The following is a 22,424-nucleotide window of genomic DNA, read 5'->3' on the forward strand; positions in this document are numbered from 1 at the left end:
ATTTAAGTTGTTATATCAACGAGTGAGAATGATGGCAGAGGAAGGCAGTCGATTGTTGCCTTTGGGCTAGAGAAGGTTATTAGTAAAAAGAAAATAAGGTCATTCTCCTGGAGGAGATTGAGTGGTACAGGAAAGAGAAAAAATATCTGTGGGAGTTCTGGGGGAAAAAAATGAAGTAATTTCCAGGTGTCATTTAGAGAAAACTTTCTTTTGAGTTGTAAGATGTAGTAGAGTTGTGAATTTTGTTTGTGATGCTCCTCTTTTGAAGATAGGAAGAGGATTAGGTTTGAGTGGTGGGGTCGTCATTTTGCAAAAGGTGCTTTGCATTTCCTCTATAGCTGATATGGGTTCCTACTGACAGTTGTTTGCTGTTGGGTTGGGTTGGTATGTGATTATCATATCACATGGAGGAGATTATGCTCCTGTTTGCTGTGAAGTGTGTTTTTAGGTATAAGTGGGTTTGTCTTGAAGACTGTCAGTTCCACAAGGCATCTGGCAGAGGAAAGCCATGAAGAGATGTTTTCTGCAGTCCACAAGACTGAGCATTGCTTGTACTCAGGCCTGTTGGAAAGGCTTCTGGGAGCTGCAGTTTGTTCATGTGGTTCTGTCACAGTCTGAACTTTAGTATATATGTTTTCAGGTGTCAGTCTTTGATGGCAGAGTTGCAACATGTCAATATACAGGTGATAAAAATGAACTGTATCGTACAACAGAAGCTGACAGTTACAGCCTGTAGATTTCTCCCTTTTAGACCACCACAAAGGAGGAAAAAACTCTTCTAAAACAACAATTAGCAGTATTTTGAGACACAGTGCACCACTGTAACTTCAGTCAAATGAAAAATTTATGCAGTTCCTCTGAAGATGGTCTTAAACCTTCAGGTGTTAGGATCTACTGTTCTTATTACAAGATTTAGTGAAGAACAGTTATGTTTAAAATACTTTTAAACAGCATGGACTGTTACTCCTTTCATTCCCTGTGAAAAGATGATAACTTTTATTTTCAGCTGAGAGACTGCATACTTTGTTTTGTTTTTCACTTGTTGTGGTTAATGTTGTATTAGCTTTTGTGGAAGTCTCTAAATAAATTATAAATCTCAGAGCATATTCTTATTCCTGAATGAAGTACAGGTCATATAAGTGATAATAATCTCTGTAGTGGTAGGGTCAGTGTAAGTGCAAAGTGACAAAAAAATGGTAAGGTACATTATGCCCTTATTAATAGAGGGAAAACTTACACTTATGTCACTGAAGTAGTGTTAAAAGTTGCTATCACTTGTAAACTGTAGATGTTAAATACAGGTATGCTGTAAAAATGGAAGAACTCAAAGCACTGCTGCATATTGTAGTAGGAGCTAATGAAAGGTTTATCTAGTGCAATGAGGATGAAATAATTTCATTATATTCAGGAATGATGCTGGTTGTGCTAAGTTTTACAGTACGTGGCAGCCTGTTCCATATGATGATGGCTGATTACTAGGTTAACTACATAAAGACCACAGTTGCTTGTTTCTACCCTTGGTTTGCTATTTATAAACCTTGAGTTTAGTCTTCAGAAATATCCATATATGTCTGTGAACCTCTTGGTATATTGGATTTCCTGAAAACAGGGGTTTAAATCCATTCATCAATAGTAACAATGAAGTGATGCAATCCACAAGTCATCACCCTCTGTGGCACGTGCACAGTGCTTACTTAGAGGGCAATTACATGTGAAAGCATACTGTTAGTGTAATCAGTATCAGTCATGTTCATTCACTGGTATGATCTTGGAAATGTGACTTTAGGGATGGGGGAGAGGATATTTAAAACATCTCTACCCATGACAAAAACATGAACTCTTGACGGCTGCAAATGGGTTCTGGTTTTTTACGCTTCTTGTAGGTTTTAGTACCACTGACTACATACAAATTGAAAGACACGTTTAGGTCAACTACAAAGAGCTCTTAAGTGTACTTAATGGAATTGTTGCTGTTTTGTAGTCTTTGCATAACAAATTTAATACTAAAAAGTTGTTCAAATTGTGGCACTTCTCAGTCATCCAAAACCTTTTTGTGCTGCACAGCACATACTGAATGTAAAGATGCTCCCCTGAGAGAGAAAATTGAAATTGCTAAGCCTGCTTACAGGTCAGCTGTGTTATGACTCTTGTCAATGGACTTTTTAGTGACTAATGTGTACATGTTAGGGTGTTCTTCATATGCAGGATTATTTCATGTGGGAATTTTCTTGTTTGCTAATCATTCCTTGTGTATGTAAAGAAGAATATGGCTTCCAAGTCATTGACTTTTGAAGTATCAGGCACTTGAAAATACCACTCTTTTAAAAATTGCATCTGTGATATGATCTACATTGGATCTGTTCATCTGAAAAGTTATTTGTAATGTAGCATATTAATGCTTACATATCAGATATATGTGAATATATGTAGATATTTATTTGTAAATATGTGTATCTACTATGTGTATGTGTGTGTATCAACACACATGCTATAGGCAAGTTACCCTGATTTTTCATCTTTTGTTTTCTCTCACTTCCCTCACTACCAACTCAGAAATTCAGTTTTCCAAACTTTTATCCTACCTCTGCAGTTTAACTTCAAATAAGATTTAAGAAATCATTGCCTCACAGGAATTGCCCTAAAAGATAGGAGGTTTACTTCTAGTCCTAGGTGGTGTCACAATTACATTTTAGTAGCATGTGAATATGTTGAAACATGCCAGAAAGATCTCTGTAGTTTCATTTACAAAAAGATTTTATTGGGCATTCTGTGAATAATGGTAAATGTGGAAATAAAAGGGGGCTGTTTACCTCTGTACATCTTTTTTCATGTTTAGTTCCCTCTTGCATATCTTATTTTACATCTTAATCTTTCTGTAAAATTACAAACCATTGAAACTGTGTATCACTAACTGAAAGTTGACCATGTTTGAACAGTGATGTTTCTCTTGTAGATGGAGAACAAAAAAAAAATCCTAGATGGGAATGATGAGGAAAGCAAGGGAAAGGCAATTGAGGCATCTCTTCACTTTTTTCCTCCCTGCTTTCTAGTCAGGTGATGTGGATATTTTCAGTAGGTCAGAAGAGTTTGCTGCTTTGCCATTTCTGATTCTTAAAATTTTTGTGGAATTTTGCAGCTCTCAAGGCCTTGTGGTACCCTGAAATTGCCAGGGATGCACCTGTGTTAAAAAATAAGAAAAAGAAAACTAACTTGCATAAGGGAATTTATTCTAGAGTTTTAGATGCCCCAGTAACCTTATGCCTCTGACTACAGGTCTGCTCATAGTCAACTTGAACAATATTGTCTTTTTTTTCCTGAGACCGTCCAGTTGCATCAGACCTAAAGGAGCAACATGGCTGTTTCACTGGCAAACTGTAAAGTTGGCAAACTGTAAAGTGTTTAAATTTGCCTTACTTTTAATAAACAGAGATGTTTTCATACGTAGCTGTATTTAGACCCGAATCTTGGACCGTTTGTTTACTTCCAGATTTTGAACTGATGCAGTTACTTATGTATGCAGAGAATAATATTAAAGCTCTGGCAGCAAGTACAATGGAAGAAGGGGTGTGGTGTGAAGACGTAGTGTGACCTAGGACACTTAAACTTTGTTATCTTTCATTGCGTATGTTAGAAAATACAATTTGCATCAACCCTCCTCATCTCAATATAGACTAGGAGGAAAGTCTCTCACACGGCTTGTATTTGGAAATTAAATTTCTTGGGCTTAAGGCATTAAATTTCATATACCAAAATTTCACTGTTGTTGAGACGAAAGAGTTTATGGGGTTTTTGATAATTTTTTTTCAGATAATGTTATTTGACCATAGTGTTTTCTGGGTGTCTCTGACTAAAATGGAACCCCTTGATCTGTATTAATGACATTCTTGCCAGAGCAAACTGTAACTGGAAAGTGTTTACTTTAAGACAGCTGAAAACCTTTTCTGCGGTACAGCTCCCATAGTCTTCTTAAATGTGAGAATAGGTTGGGGCTGGGGAAGAGAAACATGATCAGAAGTCAAAGTGATTGGAGTAGGAAGCCTCAAGCTCAGACTTGCAAGGTGCTGGGAACAGTAGCTTGATTCACCAAAACACTTATCTCCAATTTTGCAAGTAGTTCATTTGAAATCAGTGTTATTATTCATCCTCTAGTGAAGCGTAGTGAAGCATGCTCATCCTCAGTGAAGCATATGCCTATGTGCTTTTATGGATTTGGACTAAGGGGAGTAGGACATGGTTGGTTCAAGTTCTTGGAAGTATGGGGTTTCACTGTGATTCTTGCTAAGACATAATCCTTTTATGTCAGCTGTCATCATTCTAACATAAATGGCATAAAACCAAGTGAGGAAAAAATGCAAGCAAAATCCCTAGCTGGATTTTAGAGGGTTAATAAAATACCTTGTAAAAAGACCTTGTAAAATGTTTTGTTTGCTTAAGATTTATTTTGTATATCATACATGAATGTATTACCATAACAGTTAAACCCTTAATGTGCTAACCGTTATACAAATTCACAGTAAGAAATTAAATCTTTGCCACAGGAGTTTGCAAACTTGGTGCAAACAAAACCAGATTGCAAGATGGGGAAGAAATTGTACCCAGTAACTGGAAACACACTGAGTTCTTACTGTAAGCACAGCAGTTTTCTTCTAGTAATTGTTGCAGAGCTGTTATCCATCAAAGCTCTTTATGTCACTCTGAATTGTTGTATTTGTATGGTAAACCTTCCATAACTGCTGTTGTTTTGAGAAGGTGGGAAATTGCTCATAAAACATCAAGACTGATTTTTCATTTGTGTTGGAACTCTGAATTAAACTGCTGAGTACCTGGCTCCTATAGGAATTTGAGTGGCTTGGCTGGTGTCTGAATCAGAAGCATTAATGATCTGGATATTAAATTTTTATTTTTAAGTTGGAAGGCTTTTTTCATTTATTTATAAGTCTTTTTAAATACTTAAGTTTAAGCCCTACCCTAATGGGGTTTTTATGAGTATATGCTCTGTTGCAATCACTTAGAGATTAAGGTATTATTTCCACATGCTATGTGATTTGAGGAACTAAAGGGAGAAGAGAGTAATATTCAAATTGTTTTATATGTAGTTACAAATATTTAAGTGTCAAAATAGTGTATGAATACTAATAAATCCATTCGCATGCTTCACGTTTTTTAGTCTCAAAGTCTTTTCTTACAGTTTAGCTTCACTTTCTAGTTAAAGCAATTAAAACAGTTCATAGTAAAAAAGCTGATGATGCATCGTTCAGTGTGACATTATTCAGAACAGATCCATGCATTTCATGTAAGTTGCAATATTTCTTTTTAGGCTGTTAATCAATTATGAAACAAAGATATTTAGTATTCCTTGTTATAATGTTACAGCCCCCATTTATAAGCTTTTTCTTGCTTGGAAGAAAGGTCAGCTTTGTTTCAGTGATTTCTTAGGAAGTGGGTGGAATGAGGTTGAAAGAACAACACTTCCCTCATCAAAAACCTTTTTTCCAGTAACTCTGTCTTACTCAGAACTGGCAGTCTGTCTGGATACACCTGCAATCATGGAAACATACTCCTTACTGGAGGAAGGGAGAAGAAAGCCTAGCTGATCTAATTTTGGACCCTGTGAACATGCTGTCTTCTGAAGAGATGTAGTATCTGGGATACATTTTGTCAAGAGTTCAGACCTGATTTTTAAACTCATTTGTAGTCTTTGGCTATGATCAGATCACGCTGGTTTTGGAATTCAGCCTTTCTGCTGTCAAAGTCAATGAAGCATTGTTTGTCAGGGACATGTTTTACAAAAACATAAATGCAGTGCATTTTATATTGGTGTAACGTGTGTCTATTGCAGGTTTTGAACTGTTTTATGAGCTGTATAAATTAGTAATTGTTTTCTGATTGGAGGGGGTGATTATTTTTGTTTCTCTTGCATGCCAGTTGTCTCTTGCTCTATCTGTTTTCTGGGTTTTCATCATCTTTTCCATTTATAGATACATATATTTAATTCTTACAGCCTGTCAAGATCTTAAGTAGTCATTTATTAAAATACTTAAAAATATTTATCTATGTTCTTCTCCTCCATTAAATGTGCCAGTGGAAACCTGGCTTGATTTTTACTATGAGTGGAGGAGGAAAAAAATAAAAATCTCATGAGTGGAGTGTTTCTGCAGCATCATTCCTCTGATTTCAGATGTAGAGCATGAAAGCAGCTGCAGTCAGCTGACAGCTTGTGGTCATGTTCAGATATATGTGGGGAAGGGGCGTGCTGTTTTAAATGCATAATAAAGCTGTTGTTTCGTCACCAGGAAGTCAGGGATGATAGCAGCCCAGGGGAAATGAGAGACAGTAATGTTGCTGTAGTGGAAGGGAAGTCTTGTTGCATAGAGCCAGAGCTCTCTGCAGGCAGCTGTAGGGATGCACCAAGGCAAAATGGCACAAATGTATTTTGCTTTCTGTAAGGGTAGAGGATAAATGCGAGGAGCAGATGAAAGCCTGAGATGGATGTGCTCACAAGGAGGGTGAAGTTATTTTTTGTGCTCTACTGCCCTTTACCTCTCTTGGTACCTTCCAGTGAAATCGGTGTAGTTGTATTTTTAGCTTTCTGTATTCAACATCAATATGACAAGATAATTCTGTCTTTATATCTATAAGCAGCTTTTACTGTTTTCCTGTTTTCTGCCAGCTGCAGTTTACAAAGGATGGCACAGCACTGGTAAGGAATGTACAGTAGCCATTTCTCTGATGGTTTTGTAAGGCATGTTTTTCTTAAGAACATGAAACAGCAAGTTTGTTGGAAATGGGATAGATAGTCTGAGCTGAATTTTCTTCATAATGCTAATCTCTTAATTTGTGTTTGTGCCTGTGTTATCTGGTTGGTTTTCTCTCACTATGCTTTAATATTTTGCACTTCAATAATGCTCGGTGTAACATTGCAGCACTGTTGTAAATGCCTCGCCCTCCTCTGTACTTTGCTCTGTATTAATTTCATGGCTGCACTTGGGCTTTTATAACCTGTCTACTGTTAAGACAGAGCACATTGATATTCTAGAATTGAGCATGTTATGATTTGGACAGGAAATACTGTGATATGATACCACGCCTAAGTGTGTAAAAGCCCTGAGAAATCATTTTAATCTTGTGTTGCATTGGCAGGCTCTGCATTGGCTCTTTATCTCATTATGTTTAAACTGAACGAAGTCATGCTAAAGTTTTTCAGTAATAAGGTATTGTTTAAGTATGCTGTGTGCTTCTCATTGATTTTATTTTTTTTTATATTTATTTTGAATGTTGTGTTAATTTCACAATGAAAAACACTGCTTTTTTAAGTATAATATAACCATTTCTTCTCAGGAGTCAGGCTCTTAATCATAAAGGTGCAAATAAATGCACTAAGGAAATTAATTGGAGATTTTAGTTTGTGTTTTAATACTGTGTGGACAGTAGAGGATATGCATGGATTTTCATACTGCTTGTACCTTGAAGTTAAAAATGATAAATACTACTAATATTTTTGCAGCAAGATTTGTGTGCCGTGTACTAGCTGTCTCCTGTAAAATGTAAGATGACTTATAGGGTGTTGGCTCACAACAAAGATGTTATTGCTTCAACTTAATTAATTTTGTGGTTAGGAACAGTAGCTTTTATGTAGAAGACATCTTGGAGGAGTGTGTGTATGTATATTTGTGTGTACTTTTCATATGTACTACATTAAGTGAACAGGGTTCTTTTGTACATTAAGTGAATAAGAGAATTTTCTAGTGCTAGTTGAATTTATTATGCAGCATTTTAACCTGTCGATTGCTGTGAAATTTTGGTTTCCAGCAATGTGAAGCTTAAATGGGGAAAAATGTTTGAAGCATCATTATACAAAGCAAAATTAAAGGAGAGAAAAATACTGTGTTCTGCACTCATGGATTTTGGTAAACTTGCTTCAGTACCATACCTGCAGTATTGCCTAGAATTGTCTTCAATTTATTTATTTATTTATTTATTGGGGGGGTGGGGGGGGGGTGTGTAACGATTTTGCTTGTTCCATTTCTGCTCTCTAAGGGGATGGGAAGCTACTTTTATCTTTTTAACTAACATTTCGTCTAAAATTACAGGTGGTGTGAATTCTGTGCTTGTGTTCCCTCTCTTGAAGCTTTATGGTGCAAATGGAGAGCTTTTCCGTTTCCCTCACTACTGAATACTCACTTAATCTTCTCTCCACAGGCTTATTCCCAAGATGCCTACCTGAAAGGCAACGAAGCCTACAGTGGTAATGCCCACAACATACCTGAACCACCGCCAATATGTTATCCACGCCTGACATCCACACCTTCTGGGATGGCACAAGCTGGTGACAAGCTATCTTCTGACTTCTCGCTAGGGAAACAACAAGTCAGTAGAGCAGTACGGGCAGTGACACAGCCAGAGAGGGCTTACAGAATGGAAATACAAGTGCCTCCATCACCAACAGACATTGCAAAATCAAATACAGCCGTGTGTGTTTGCAATGAAACCGTAAGGACTGTTATTGTGCCTTCTGAGAAGGCTGTAGATTTGCCATCTTGTAGAAATAATCATGCTGGTCCCTCACACAGGACAGAGGAAGTAAGATATGGCTTGAAAGATCAAACCAGTCTAAAAGCACGGACAACATCACCACCTTCTTCAGTGTCCACTGCCATCGTACTTCCCCAGACTCCAATAACAAGGCCAGTTGATCCAACTGGAGCACTAAGTAAAGCTTCAAACTATGTAGTATGTCCAGAAGCAATCCCAAGCACTAGACCTCCTGCTCAAGTCACAGATTCGCCCTCTGTCTCTACTAACCATTACAGTTCTCCAACCTCCCACCAGCATATAGACTGGAAGACCTACAAAACTTACAAAGAGTACATTGATAATAGGCGCATGCACATGTATGGCTCCCGAACAATACAGGAGAGGTTGGATAGCTTAAGAGCAGCTTCTCAGAATACAACTGATTATAATCAAGTGGTGCCAAATCGCACTGCTTCTCAGGTACGGCGCAGGAGCACCTCTCACGACAGGGTTCCACAGTCTGTTCAGATCCGACAGAGAAGTGTATCCCAGGAGAGACTTGAAGATCCTGTGTTGATGAAAGAGTGGCCACGAAGTGCTTCGCAAGATACTCTAACTTCACCTTCAGTTAATTCTAGGAACCACAGGGCTCGGTCATGGGATTATCTCAGCAAACAGAGTGAAGTGCTAGAAAATTTCCATTCTGAGAATCTGATTGCAGATACGAATGGTGATAGGAGAAAGACTTACAAGTGGACAGGGTTTACTGAACAAGATGATCGGCGAGGTATTTATGAGAGATCTAGACAACATGCATTTCATATGTCCCTTCGAGGTCAGAATTTTCCTACGGCTCCTAGTGCTTATATTTCAGACAACAGGAGAACAGGTAGTAGAGCTTCTCTGCCTGGTTCTCATTTTCAGAAAGTTGCACCAGATACAAAAATGCTACCGCCTTCTCGAGATTTGCAAACTCCTGGGGGAGTTTCAAAATCTACAACTGTTTCACAAGAGAGATTGTCTCTCACACCAGCCAGAAGTTCTAAAAGTAGCTCTTTGAAGAACTCTGCTCCCTATGCAGCAAAACCATCATTTCCCCTTAACCAGGGCTTGGATGCTATTGCCAGCAAAGACCAAAGAACAGTAAATCACTTGCATCAGAGTGGTTTGTTAAATCAACAGTCAAGGATCCGAACAGAAGGTGCCCCAGCTCACAAAACAGAAACTGGCAAAACCATCCAGCCCTTGTCTCTGTCTCCAGCTTCCGCCAAACTTGTTCAGCCAAGTGAGAGTTCAACTACCTCTGACAACATAGATGGTTCCGTGAGACAAAAGATTCATGATTTCGAAAGGGAAGATGTCCATGAGCCTGAAACTCTGAAAACGGATGTTCAGGAAAATGACAAAGACACAGTGGTCATGCGGGACAAATCACCTTCTGGCCACCAGACTCCGCAGCCTTTGAGACATCAGTCCTACATTCTTGCTGTAAATGACCAAGAGGCAGCCTCGGACACTACTTGTTGGTTACCTAATGATGCTCGGAGAGAAGTCCACATAAAAAGAATAGAAGAAAGGAAAGCATCAGGTTCCAGCCCACCTGGTGACTCGTTGGCTTCTATTCCATTTATTGGTGAGTTCAACTATTCAAGTGTACATAAAATGCTTTTCTCTGCTAAAGATGATGGAGAGCGCAATGCCAGGTGGCTGACTGCTGTTCCTGTAAACCCTGAGGTCGAGGGGCATGGAGGCTGTTTTTTCCTGTAGAGTAATACTGTGTTGGTAAAACTAAAAACACTCTTCAGTGGAGGAAAAAAAAAATGTTCTGCATTGTCTGGAGTCCTGGGTGATCAGGGTAAAAAAGATACTCTTCCAGAGCTTTCCTTAACTCCCTGGAGAAGACTGCATTATATAACTGTGTCTGGTTAACACTCCATGTAACGCTCTGATATTATGTATATGGACAGCTAGCATTTGCAGCACCTTTAAAAATATTTTTATTTCTTTGGTATAAAATGTATTTAGAACCCAGTAAAAAAGAGAATATAGATGTGAATTTGTAGAAGGGTAATTCGTAAAAAAAGTGTCAGCTGAATGGGTAGGGTGACAGCTTTCTGAGACAGATGTGATATACAGGAAATCTGTTTCAGGTGAAAGGATAGCAATAAAACGAAGCAAATTTGCAAGTAAAGATGCCAATGTGGGTATGAATTGAAGGTTTTGTGGAAGCAGAATGTGAGAAGGCATGAAAATTTGCTGGTGGGCTGTGGTACAGGGCTGGAATTGCAGGAAGCTTACAGGAAGGGGGCTGAGCATTTGTGAGATAATCTAGAAGCAGAGGAACTCAAGGAAGGACTATAAGTAATAGGGGAAAAATAATCCAATTCTGGTTATGTGAAGAACTGGAGTCATCTGCTGAAGAGAGTTTCAGTGACAGAGCACTTCAGTGTTACTCAAGTAGTGAATGCTTAATGTTGTCTTTGCCCTTTCTGTGAGTTGGCTTTTCTTTTGTTGTGGCTGGTTTAATCCTTTGGTGCCTAGGTATCTGTGGTCCATTTTCCACAGGGGTTGATTTCTATCCGATTGTGTGTTCTTGAATTTAGTGTAAGTAGTATTTAGAAAATACTGAATTTTGATTCTCTGACTCATGTATGTGAAAACATGAGTATGTGAAAACCAGCTCTTCTTAATTCTCTTTTTCTTTTTTTCCATGTTAAGAGAGCTACAGATACATTGTCTTAGCACAATTGTCTTCTATTGTGGATATGTAGCAGTGATGTTTTTCTCCTTAGAATTATCTGTATCATCTGCTAGCACTTTAAAGTAAATATCCAGAATTAGCAAAGAAGCTTTGTGTGCATTGAAGAATGGAAATCATACAAAAGATAGAATCTGGGGTTTTTGACAGAATTTTATTAAGATGTAACAGAAATGTTTTCTTAGCTAGCAGATGGGTTTTATATTGGGTTTTCTTTTTGGAATGGGAGTTGAATGGATTTTTTTTTTTTTTATTAATACTGGATGTATCAGTATCCAGTGAAATTTTGGATTCTTCTTTAGACCCTGTTGATCTTCAAGGATTAGTACAGGTTTTTAAGGCATGTAACCGATCTTTGCATAGGGTTTTTTAATACAGTGCCAAAAGGCAATGTTGAACGTTCGATTTAAGGTATGTGCCATGTTTGTACTCAATCAGAAGTGCTTGCTGTGAGTTTTCTAATCTCATACAACTTAAATGTCATGTGAAAGTCAGGTCAAGATTGTTGAATTCAAGCCCAACCTTTTCTACAGTCTCCCATCTTGATTTTGACAAAGATCGGCCATGAACTCTTACTTGTGTGGCTTGCTTCCAGTTTTAGAGAAATGTGATTATTACAATTCAAAGAAGTCTTAAGCATGGCAATTGTACTACATTCTGGTAGCAGCTGAAATGTTCAGAAGAAACAATTTCAGCCTCTGAGTGTAACACCATATGGGATTGTGTGAATTCTTATGAGCTCCATAGCCTCTTTGACTGAAACCTGCTGAATGTTCTAGAAATACTAAAAGGTCATGCTGCTAGAGCATGGTCATGGTCTGCCTAACACAGTGCTTGTGGCTGAATTCCGAGCAAGAAGTTCTTGTGCTCGTACAAGTGCTGTGGGAAATTTCCATCACAGCTCCACCACTTCGAAGATGAAATAACCCTCTCTGAAAAGAAGGAGCATCAAACGTCATTAAGAGTGGGCATCTTCCAAAGTTAAAATTAATATGTGTGATTCCAACTTTGCTTGTTCCACTATCATTATGCCTAATTACAGCCTCATTTGTTAAAAAGCTTACTAAATCAGGCGGATAAAACCCTAGATGTACTTTGAAATTCAGTTAAAGGCTATTTAACTCTTATGAAAGTAAATAACTTGGATTTTTCTGTTTTGTGTTTTGGTTTGGTTTTCCTCCTGTCTGATGATTGAGAAGGATGTTAACTGTGAGTTAAGACATACCTTGGTGTTGGCAACCTTTCTGCTTCCATTGTTTACATCGACATAGTCGGGTTTTGCAGTATTAGGTTTTATTAGATATGGTTCATTTCATAAATGCACTTCCTGAAGCTATTTGTACATTAGATCTTTGGAATAGCGTAAAAGTGTAAATCTGGGGGGAATAAATATCTTCCAAGGTTACGTATTACTATCTTTTTAAATACTTTGTGGTGTATTTGTTTTTGTTATCACTTTCTGCTCATTAAAAGTTGTAGATATGGCCAGACTATATTTTGGTAGAAATTCAGCCAGGAATAGTTGGCTTCTGCAGCAGTATTTTGTGACTAACCTGCTCTTGAGAATAGCGCAACATCAGGATGGCTTTAGCTCTTTGTGAGTAGCTTGGTGCCCTGTACCACAAACAGAAATCCAAGCAGAGTTTCCATCAAGCTTGCTTATGGTGGAATCTGTAGAGGTTACAGTGGGTTGCTGAAGAACAGCTTTTGGACACTAATCCTTTCATAAAAGGCTGTTTCAAGCAGAGAGATCAAATTTTTGTTTGTACTTGCTTACATGAATGGGAGATCTGTTCAAAGCAAACCCAGTAGGTAGGTGTAATATTTTTTTATAGGAGAAATTGATTTATTTGAAAAAATTAGGCAAGATACTGTGTGCTCAAACTCTTCTTCAGGTAAGCAGATGTTCTTGGGGGATGAGGAACCTGATGGTTTTACAGAAACCCATACCCTGGTACTGCAGGCTTCAGTGCTTCCCGTGTAGCTACTAAATGCAGCGTGTTGTAGTTAGCTTGGAAAGCTCCTGTCTCTGTCTCAGGTTCTCTCTATTGTTTCAAACTATACCAGTTAGCCTAATGAAAGTTTATTCCTTTTACCCTGGCACAGTCTCACCTGTTCTCTAGACTAGTAAAAATACCATTATCTCTGTCGGTGTCTATATTTGCAGTTGTGTTTAATGTATGTTTCTTTCAGACTTGTACACAATTTCTGTGTTAGAGAACAACAACTGATAAATTTCTGACCTACAGGGTAATTTTGGATATGGTAACCTGCACTGGGATGGAAACTAGAGGGCTACTTAACATTTAAGTAACTGTTGAGAAAAGGTTGATTCAGAATATAGTTATTTTAATACATTTCTTGGATGGTTAGTGTGCATGTCAGAGCTTTGCAGCTAGCTTGAAACTCTTCTTTTTCCTTCTTACACCATTTATTGTAGAGTAGAAAACAATTTTTTAAAAAAGAATAATCCAGCTCCCAGATTTCGTTGAATGAACTATCCATATGAGTGAAATGGAGAAACTGCTTCAACGCTTAACTGGATTGCAGTATGCCTATCTGACAGTGCAGTGTAGTGCTTTGGCCATTACTACTGGGTAAATGTTCTAACTTTGCCAAATTTGGGTTGTCATATAAAAACTAATTTTACGTCAATATGTGTTACCATACTTGACCTTAAATAAATATATTCTTGAAGTATTTTTTTTTTTTTAATCAAGCAAGTTTATAGTCATCCTATTAGAGCTTTTCTTTTAAGCATGCAGTAGCATCAGACAAGTATGAAGACTTCTCAGAGCGTGATCCCATTTTTGAAAATATCTAGTACATCCTTACCCTAGAAAAATTTTAGGTCACTTCATTGCACTGTTAATTTGTGAATAACTGAGAGAAAATTAGCCAGGTAAAAATATTTGACCAGACTTTGATAACATCAAAGTATTGTAAAAATCTAGATGAGTGTCCTCTTTCTGGCTGAAACTGATACTTAAGGAAAGGTGTAAGAGCAGGACAAGGATGTATGATACTTAATGTTGGTAGTTTCTATTCTCCAACCATTTGCACTTTACAGCATCCCTAAGACAAATGTGATTTTTAAGTGTTCCATAAACTTCTCAATTCTCTTTCTTACTACAGTAAAATCTTGCTATCCGATACCCTGTATTGATTTAAATAAAGATTTGCCAGGGGTTTAACCGCATGGTATTCATCCTGTTTCATGGGGAGGAGGGGAAGCTTCTTTTTAAAACCCAAATTTGTAATGCAAATGTTGTAAAAGTGACCAGCAGACCATTCAGCCTTTCCATGCCACTCATGGTTTTATCTTTCTACTGCTTCTACCTTTAGCACTGGCAAACAACCATAGCAATTTCTGTGCTAGTGATCAGGCAGATTCTGATTTTCATCTTGCTTTAGGAGCTGACTTTCAGGGTAGTTTAAAAACCAATCTTTTCTGTGTGTGTTTCCATGCCTATTTTTGTATAAACTTCTGTAATAATAGAAGTATTTGAGTACTTGTTGATTAACAAATAGGATAAATTTAGCTGGCTTCTAGTGAATTCTGCTTAATTTTTTTTCCTTAACCAAATACTTTAAGTAAATTAACTAAGGAATCGGGAGGTGAAACATTCTAAACCAGCCAACAAGTAGTTAAGCTCTTCAGGTATCTTTATTGTACATGTGATGGCATTCTTCTTCTCTAATGCTGGAAGTAGAGGTGTATGAAGGGTTCACCTTACCAGTACCTACCCTTAAATGGTAAGTATGTGCATAATTCCTAGAACTGTTTTTGAAAGTGTAATGAGTTTACTGCCTTTTCTTTTAGTGAAATACGTGACATACCTTTCCTCTACTCCCTCTAGATTTTTGTGTCTCTCTGAAGGATGCTTAGTCTCTGGTACAGAGGATGACAGTGTGAATACATACATACTGAATGTAGTTATATTCTTGAAACTAGAAGCTGATAGACTTCACAACACACTATGAGAGAGTTATGATGGTAGGAATACAGAAAGGTTAGGGGAACAACCAAAAGCTTCTCACATGCAATAAAAAAAGAATGTGCTCATTCCATTTTCTCCTTGTGAGAAGAGGTAAGCATCAGGTAGAGAGAAATTCAAAACCTCAAACTTCTGCATCAGAGATTGTGGCTTGTCTGCCCAGAATGTGTGGATACCTTAAGGGCAAATGGTGACTGAATACAGATGGCTGATATGGCATGTTTTAAGGAAATTTTAATTTTAGTGAAAACTGTTAGCAGTCAAGATGAATATGAAAATGTAATTTTTTTTTTCCCTGCAAGCTACTGCCTAGCTATTACAAACCGTGAAAACATAAATGTAACTGCAGTAGAAATCAGAGCTGACAGATGTTCATTTTTGAGGGACCATTGCTTCCATTATTTTAGCCATAGCATTGGCACAGCTTTTAACATGTCATCAGTGTTTCTAAGATAAGCATCAGCCTTCTGGGTTTTTTTCCAGGGTTTAACAATGTGGCCTGCCAAATCATTCTTGCTCCAGGCTTGGTTTCTTACCCAAAGAACAATTTTCAAATCATTGTGGTATTCTGAAGTATAGCAGCCAAAACACAGAATTGCAAATTAGCATTTTAAATACCATTTAAATGTTTTGGGAACTCAAAAACACTTTTTTTAAATTAAAACTTAAAATTTGAAGTCAATAATTTGGAACTTCCAGAAGACTTTTAATTGAGTAGAAGCATCAGATTTGCTTGCTAATGTGTAGTATTTTCAAAGTCTAAATCAATCCTTAGTATATCATTATAATTTAAACTAATAATTACAGGTAATAAAGGCATGCTAATGGGGTTCTTCACAAAAACAAAAAAAAAAAACCACAAGCCCAGTGTACGGGGAATTGTAATTTTTTCTGTTGCAGGGTAATACTGTGAACTTAGAATACTTTAGAGTTGCTTTGTATTACTTCACATAGAAAGATGGTTATACATTTGTTTAACACTGCAATAAGCAAGAGCCAGTCATAGATAAGGTTTTCAGAACAGTCTCACATGAAGAGACTGTTGGAAACCTTGGAAAGCCTTTCTCTGTTTGTGTGAAACTCGGTGTACTAAACATACGATTTTTATGAGCACATTAGCAGAGGACCGCATTTGATGATTCAGGAGGCTTGTTCTAGTCATGCGTTTCTGTGGCTTACGGAAACGAATGTGCTCAGCATGCAGACATGTTTCCATTATTTTTTTTTGGCCCTATGAGGAAATTACATACAGTAGACATATGAAGAAGTTCTTTGTAAAGACAATCAGTTCTGTCAGTACATAAAAACTAACAAGCAAACAAACAAAAAACTTTGAAAGGTTCTCGTTGAAAAATAGGGTAGCAAGTCATGATGAACCCAGGCAGTAGTGCAACCTCTATCCAAATTGTGTGATTTAGCCTTGGAAGTCTTTAGTTACTGGAGCTTTTACCTTTGCAGGTTGAGCTATAAGATGCAGCAGCTTGTACTTCAAGATCTGCAACAAAGTCGCTGCAGCAGGGTATTTGTTAGTCCTTTATGCTGTCTTCTATGATAGCAGGGTTTCTTCCATGTAGTTTATTTTTGATTGAACAGTTAACTTTTGTTGTATTGGTTGTTTCTGTCCTCCTCACTATGCATAGGTGAAATTGTATACATGTCGTTTTATTTGTCTTCCTGACAGACTTTTAAGAAAAATGGTCTATTTTGATATGTCTGTTTACCTTAAATTCGGCTTCTTTTTGAGGTTTATTCTAGATGAGGACCTTTGAGATAGACCTTTTTTTAGCTGTGTGTAGATGAAGATCCTCTTCATACCTCCAGTTATCCCATCTACTGTCACTCCTTTCTTCCTCTCAATGTTGCCTCTTCCTTGCAGCCTCTGGTTTCTGTTGCTCTGCCTTTGCTTCAGCAGCCTTTGCTTGATGCTTCGTGTCCTGCCAGCTGCCAAGGTCAAGGAAGGGAGATGTGGTCCCCATGGCTGCGCTATATAGGAAATGCTGCCTTATAGCTAGCTAAAGCAAACCTAGACTGAGAGGCATAGAGGAGGTATTAGACATAGGACAAGATTTTAAAGCTTTCAAATACTGTGTTTAAGAAGAATACTTTAGCAAGGTAGTGTGTGTTGTGGTGGTGCAGAGCCTTTTGTGGTATCATGTACTACAGAGTGCTTGCATAGGCCAAGGATGCAGCATGTGAAATGGTTGTTGACCAGAGGGTTTGAAGTAAGGGAGTGCTTCTGAAGACAGGCTTGCTGCAGGACCCGTTCATGTCATTGGCATGTCCTGTTGCCAGTAAAGACTTTTTTTTTTATTATTCTTCTAGTAAGTGCTTGATAGTTTCGTGGCTCCTTTTCTGCCATAAGAAAATGATTTGCCATGTAGGACTCATTATTAAATTACATTCCAAAATCCATAACTTGTTCTTTGAGAGAACTGTTGAAGAAATAGAGAGGCAATGGTCAAAATACTTACTGTAATGGCTGTCACGTAGATACCGTCTCAGTATATAGAAGCTTTTGCATCTCTGCCTCCACTGAATGAAGATAATGTTTTTAATTATTCCTTTAACCCTTTGCTTTAGAGACAAAAGCAGAATGAGTTACCTCCTGTAGACTTCCACAGAAGGCTGAGCTTTCTACGAAGAAAATCACTGTTACAATTCCACAACATCTATGAGTAACCAAAATTGCATTAAGTACTACAGAGGCATTTTTGAACACATACCCAATCTAAGAATTGGGGATGGTTTTCAGAAAGTTAATGATATTAAAGTACAGTTACCCTCTTCAATGTATGCCACTTTGGAAATTGTATGTTGAGTAGTTACGGAGGGGGGTGTCTGGAGCCTGCCTTCTCAGCATTCTTCACATGAAAAGCAATTTAAAGCTGGTTTAAGTGTGTGTTTAGTTAATGAAACCATTTCCTTAAAAAAAAATAATCCACAGAACCAAATGCACAATCATAACCAACTTGAATAAACAGGGGACTCTTAAGACCAGTTCAGCTCCGGTGCAGCTCAACCTGTACATACCCATCCAACGCAGTGAAACGCATCCGAAGGTGCTGAGAGAGTTGGCTGGTGTCATTGTAGAAATAGTGTTTATTACTTATTTTGCACCCATCTTGAAGAACAATCCAGTTAGTCAGCCTTATCTTAGACCTCAGGGAAATCATGCAGTTGGTTCTCTTGGAACTTATTTCTGAGCACATGAAGGAGAAGATGGTTGGGAATAGTTAGCATGGATTTACCAAGGGTAAATAGTGCTTGACCAATGTGATTGCATTTGTAATGAGATGACTGGATCTGTGAATGAGAGGAGAACACAAGAGGATCACCAACCTTGACTTCAGCAAGGTTTTTGGCCTTTTCTGCGATGCCATCCTTGTGCCATAGTCTAGGTGCGTGTACTGTGGATACAGAGGAAAACTAGATAATCAGGTATAAAGGGTCATGGCTAAGGATTAATATTCTACCTGGAGGCTGGTTACAAGTGGCATTCTTCAAGGTCCATCTTATTTTAATATCTTTATTGGTGACTTAGACAGGAGATGAAATACTCTCATCAAGTTTGCAGACATCACTGAGCTAGGGGGTACAGCCAACATGCCCAAAGGTGTATTCAGAAGGACATAGCCTAGAGGGACGGTCTGATAGGAACCTTTTGGAATTGAAGGACAAACGCTAAATCCTGTTCCTGGAATAGGCTAACCTCCTGCAGTGATACTGGCACCTTGGTGATGATGAAGGCTAACACCATACTGGTCTGCATCAATAAGTGCACAGCCAGGGGACTGAGGGAAGAGATCATTTCCTTCTGTTTGGCACTTGTTGGAGAAAAGCCCTGAGCAATGTAGTCTGAGTTCAGCACTAACCTTGCTTGGAGGAGGAAGACATTGGCCTAGGGGACCTTCTGAGGTTTGCTCCCACCTCAGTAATTCTGTGATTAATTTAAATTATGTTTTACATTCTCAAAATGTGCTCCTCTTCGTGTTCAAGTGACCAGGTTATTTTCAAACCTTCATGTGTTACCTAGGAGGATTCAGGTATAAACAAAGACATTAAATATTATATTAATCATTGTAAAATTGTATAGTAGAGCATAGTAGCGTATGATACAGATCTGTGCTTTTCTTTCAGTTTTGTTTTGGTTTTTGGTTTTTCATTCCTTTGAATCTTTGGAAAACTGACCATTACTACTTCCTCAGTTCTTCATCCACGAAGTGGGGTAGTACATCTTCTTTTTCATGCTTTCTCACCCGTGTAATCCTCAGTTTTGACATCTCTAGTTCTGCCTCTGAGCCCATTTGGAGTAAATTTGTTTCTTTGCAGAGTCAGAAAGTCAGTGTTTTTCCAGATCACTTACGTTGTGTATGGATGCTCCCTCTCTTTAGAAGGTCCCTGATCTCCAGCTGCACTACAATACAAATGTACTTTGGTACATGAATTTCTCCCTGCTTTTTAGCTAGCAAATCAGTTCATACAAGTTAACTGTAGTTGAAGCTGTGTTGCCTGTTTATTAGAAGTTTACAAGTGTCTTACCCCTGTGTTTTTGCATTAAAAGGCTTCTCCTGACAATCACTACTTGCAGCTGTTGACCAGTTGCATGCTTATGTTCACACAGGTGGCAGGCAGCATCTTCCACTTTGCCAGAGATGCTCTGTCACCATGCTGGCTTGTTTTCCGATGGCTGATTTCTTGGGTTGCTTCATAGACAAGAATGCATGACAGATAGTATTTGTATCCTTTTCTCAAATGAAAAGTAAAACTTTAGGTAGCCCTGGAGTCTTTGACCTTTTTGTTACAAATATTTAAAGGGACACCAGTAAACTGTGAGATAATAAACAGGAAGACAGTTATTTTGTGTGGCTTCTCCTCTGTCTTGTTTGTTCTGTACACTTCACCATGTTTCAGACACAGTCATTTTCATTGATTGAACTGAACACATCCTTTTACATGCTGTGCAAGGAGTTTTGAGGTGCAAATATTAATCAAGGAAACTGTAAAGGGAGACAAATATTGCAAGCACTAAAAAGTCAAAATAGAAGGCATATATGTAGTTGTTTCGGTTTTGTTTCTTGCTGGACAGCAGCAGTGGAGTTTGCCAGTGTGTTAAATTAGTAGGCAGTAACTCATATAGAGTATGTCATGTCTTGCTCTGTAATCATTTCATGTTATGTAAAAGCTTGCCATCAGCTGACCTTCAACCTCTTTAGGGATTGAACAGTTATTTTCCTCCTGTACCAATGTCATTTGCAGTTTCTTTAAAGCTTGCCTATTTCTAAAACCACTTTAATTTCGATTCCTCTGGGGATTAGATTCACTGTGAAGTAATAATTTGAATAATTATTGTTGCTCTCAAGGACTTAGAAACTGTTTTCCTCAGCTGAATTCTTGGATTTAAGTGTTGTGGGAAATGGTGTAGTGTTGCCTAACACTGTTGTGTTCAGAGCTTGCACAGATTCTTTCAAGTGCTAGCATTTTTGTGACTTGGGTTACAGACTGTGACATGTTGAGATAAGTCTGTAATATAAATAACCTTGAGCTGAGCACTTCCAGTTTGCGTGTTATAAACTAATTAATTGTACAGTGAGTGGTTATATTCCTTAGTCAGCGTTAACATGCTTCTCGGGGTTTGCTCAAGAAAGCTGAGCAAATGAAAAAAGCAATAGGACAGTGAGCTGTTGTAGTCTTGAAACGGGAATATAACTTTTTCCTGTCTCCTGGTTGCTGTAAGGAATAGATCTGTAAATGCTTCTAGTTTATCACTGTGGATAAGTTTCTTTTAAATGATAGTATCACAAGTTTGCTGCGAGTTCTTTTGCTTACCCTTTTATTAATGTTTATAGTTTGCACTTTTTTAGGGATATGGGTTTTTGTTTTTTTTTTAACATAAAGCTTCAAAAAGTATTTTATTTTTCACTCCATACAATTAGAGGGGTGCTGTTGCTAAACCTTCCTGTACTTTGTTTACTGCCTTGTTTGAAATTTATGTTGCGGAATTTTCAGGGTACAAGTGCTGCCTTAACAGAACTGTTAGTGACTGCTGGAAAAGCACAATGCAGCACACGCAGTTGTGTTCGCGCAAAGCAAAGAATAAACCTCTGTCTGTGAGTGTTCATTGATTTCAATAGGCTTTTCAGTAGCTCTGCATATTACAATTCTTAGCACCTAGAATACATTCATATTCATTATGGCAGTGCAGTTCAGCCCCTGCTCGTGACTTGATCCTCCTGCTCCATTCCCTCTTCTCCTGGAGCATGAAGTAGAATTATTTTCCTAGCACAAGTAATGTGTTCTAGAAGATGTTACGGCTCTTTTCTCAGAGTGATTGGAAATGCATCTTTCAGCTTCCTCCATCTTGTAAGAAACATGTTAAATACTAGAAAGACTTAAAGCTTTTTGGAATCTTTCATGATGACCCTTGTGGCTGTTGAGACTGTGAGATGCTGGGCATGTACAACATGCAATCGTTTGTATGAACAGTTAGTGGAAGAGCTAATTGGTATGTAGTGGTACCATCTTTTAACAATATGAATACTTGCTGCTTTATTTCAGTGTACGGGGGGGGGTTGGGGGATTGATTCTTTGGATTCTAGATAGCTGTTTAAAATGCTTTTTTTGTTCGCTTGTAACTTGGCTTTATTATTTGAATGCTCATTTAAACCAAATGGTTTTCAGTGGTCTGACCGTATTTTATTGTAAGAAATTGGTTATCTGTCTCTTGAGTTTAGACTTACTGATGTATTACGTGTGTGTCTCACACACATAAGCAAAAGTAGTCTACTTGAAAATAATATTACAGTGGTTTAGAAAATAATTCCTGTTTTATTCACTCACGGCAGAATCTATAATCGGGTATGATTTTCTTTACTCTTACCTCTATGTACAATTAATATCCCTGCAAAATGAAACAGGCTTCTCTTTCTTTAGGAGAAAATAAAAGAGTCCATTTAATAGTGTGAATTAATTGGACCCTTATATTTGTTTGAAAGGCTCGCGTTTACGATATTTGATATCCCAGTAATGAGAAGTTCAGACAGTTATGTAGTTTGAGCATTTGATTAATGCATTTAGTATGTTAATATATGACATATTACCTTTGTAGATGAACCGACTAGTCCTAGTATTGACCATGATATAGCACACATTCCTGC

The 22,424-nt window shown here is 37.9% G+C and overlaps 1 protein-coding gene across 1 annotated transcript in view; it reads left to right on the forward strand.

Annotated features, from left to right (window-relative positions):
* Positions 1-22,424, forward strand: part of ARHGAP21 (Rho GTPase activating protein 21) — a 63,147-nt gene that overhangs the window by 27,072 nt on the left and 13,651 nt on the right. The window contains 2 exon segments of the mRNA XM_010018685.1: positions 8,200-10,147; positions 22,376-22,424. The exon segment at positions 22,376-22,424 is cut by the window's right edge and continues 1 nt beyond it. Of these exon segments, the coding sequence (XP_010016987.1) occupies positions 8,200-10,147; positions 22,376-22,424 (1,997 nt within the window).

The sequence above is a fragment of the Nestor notabilis genome, unplaced genomic scaffold (assembly GCF_000696875.1).
Source record: "Nestor notabilis isolate BGI_N333 unplaced genomic scaffold, ASM69687v1 scaffold19657, whole genome shotgun sequence".
NCBI lineage: Eukaryota > Metazoa > Chordata > Aves > Psittaciformes > Psittacidae > Nestor > Nestor notabilis.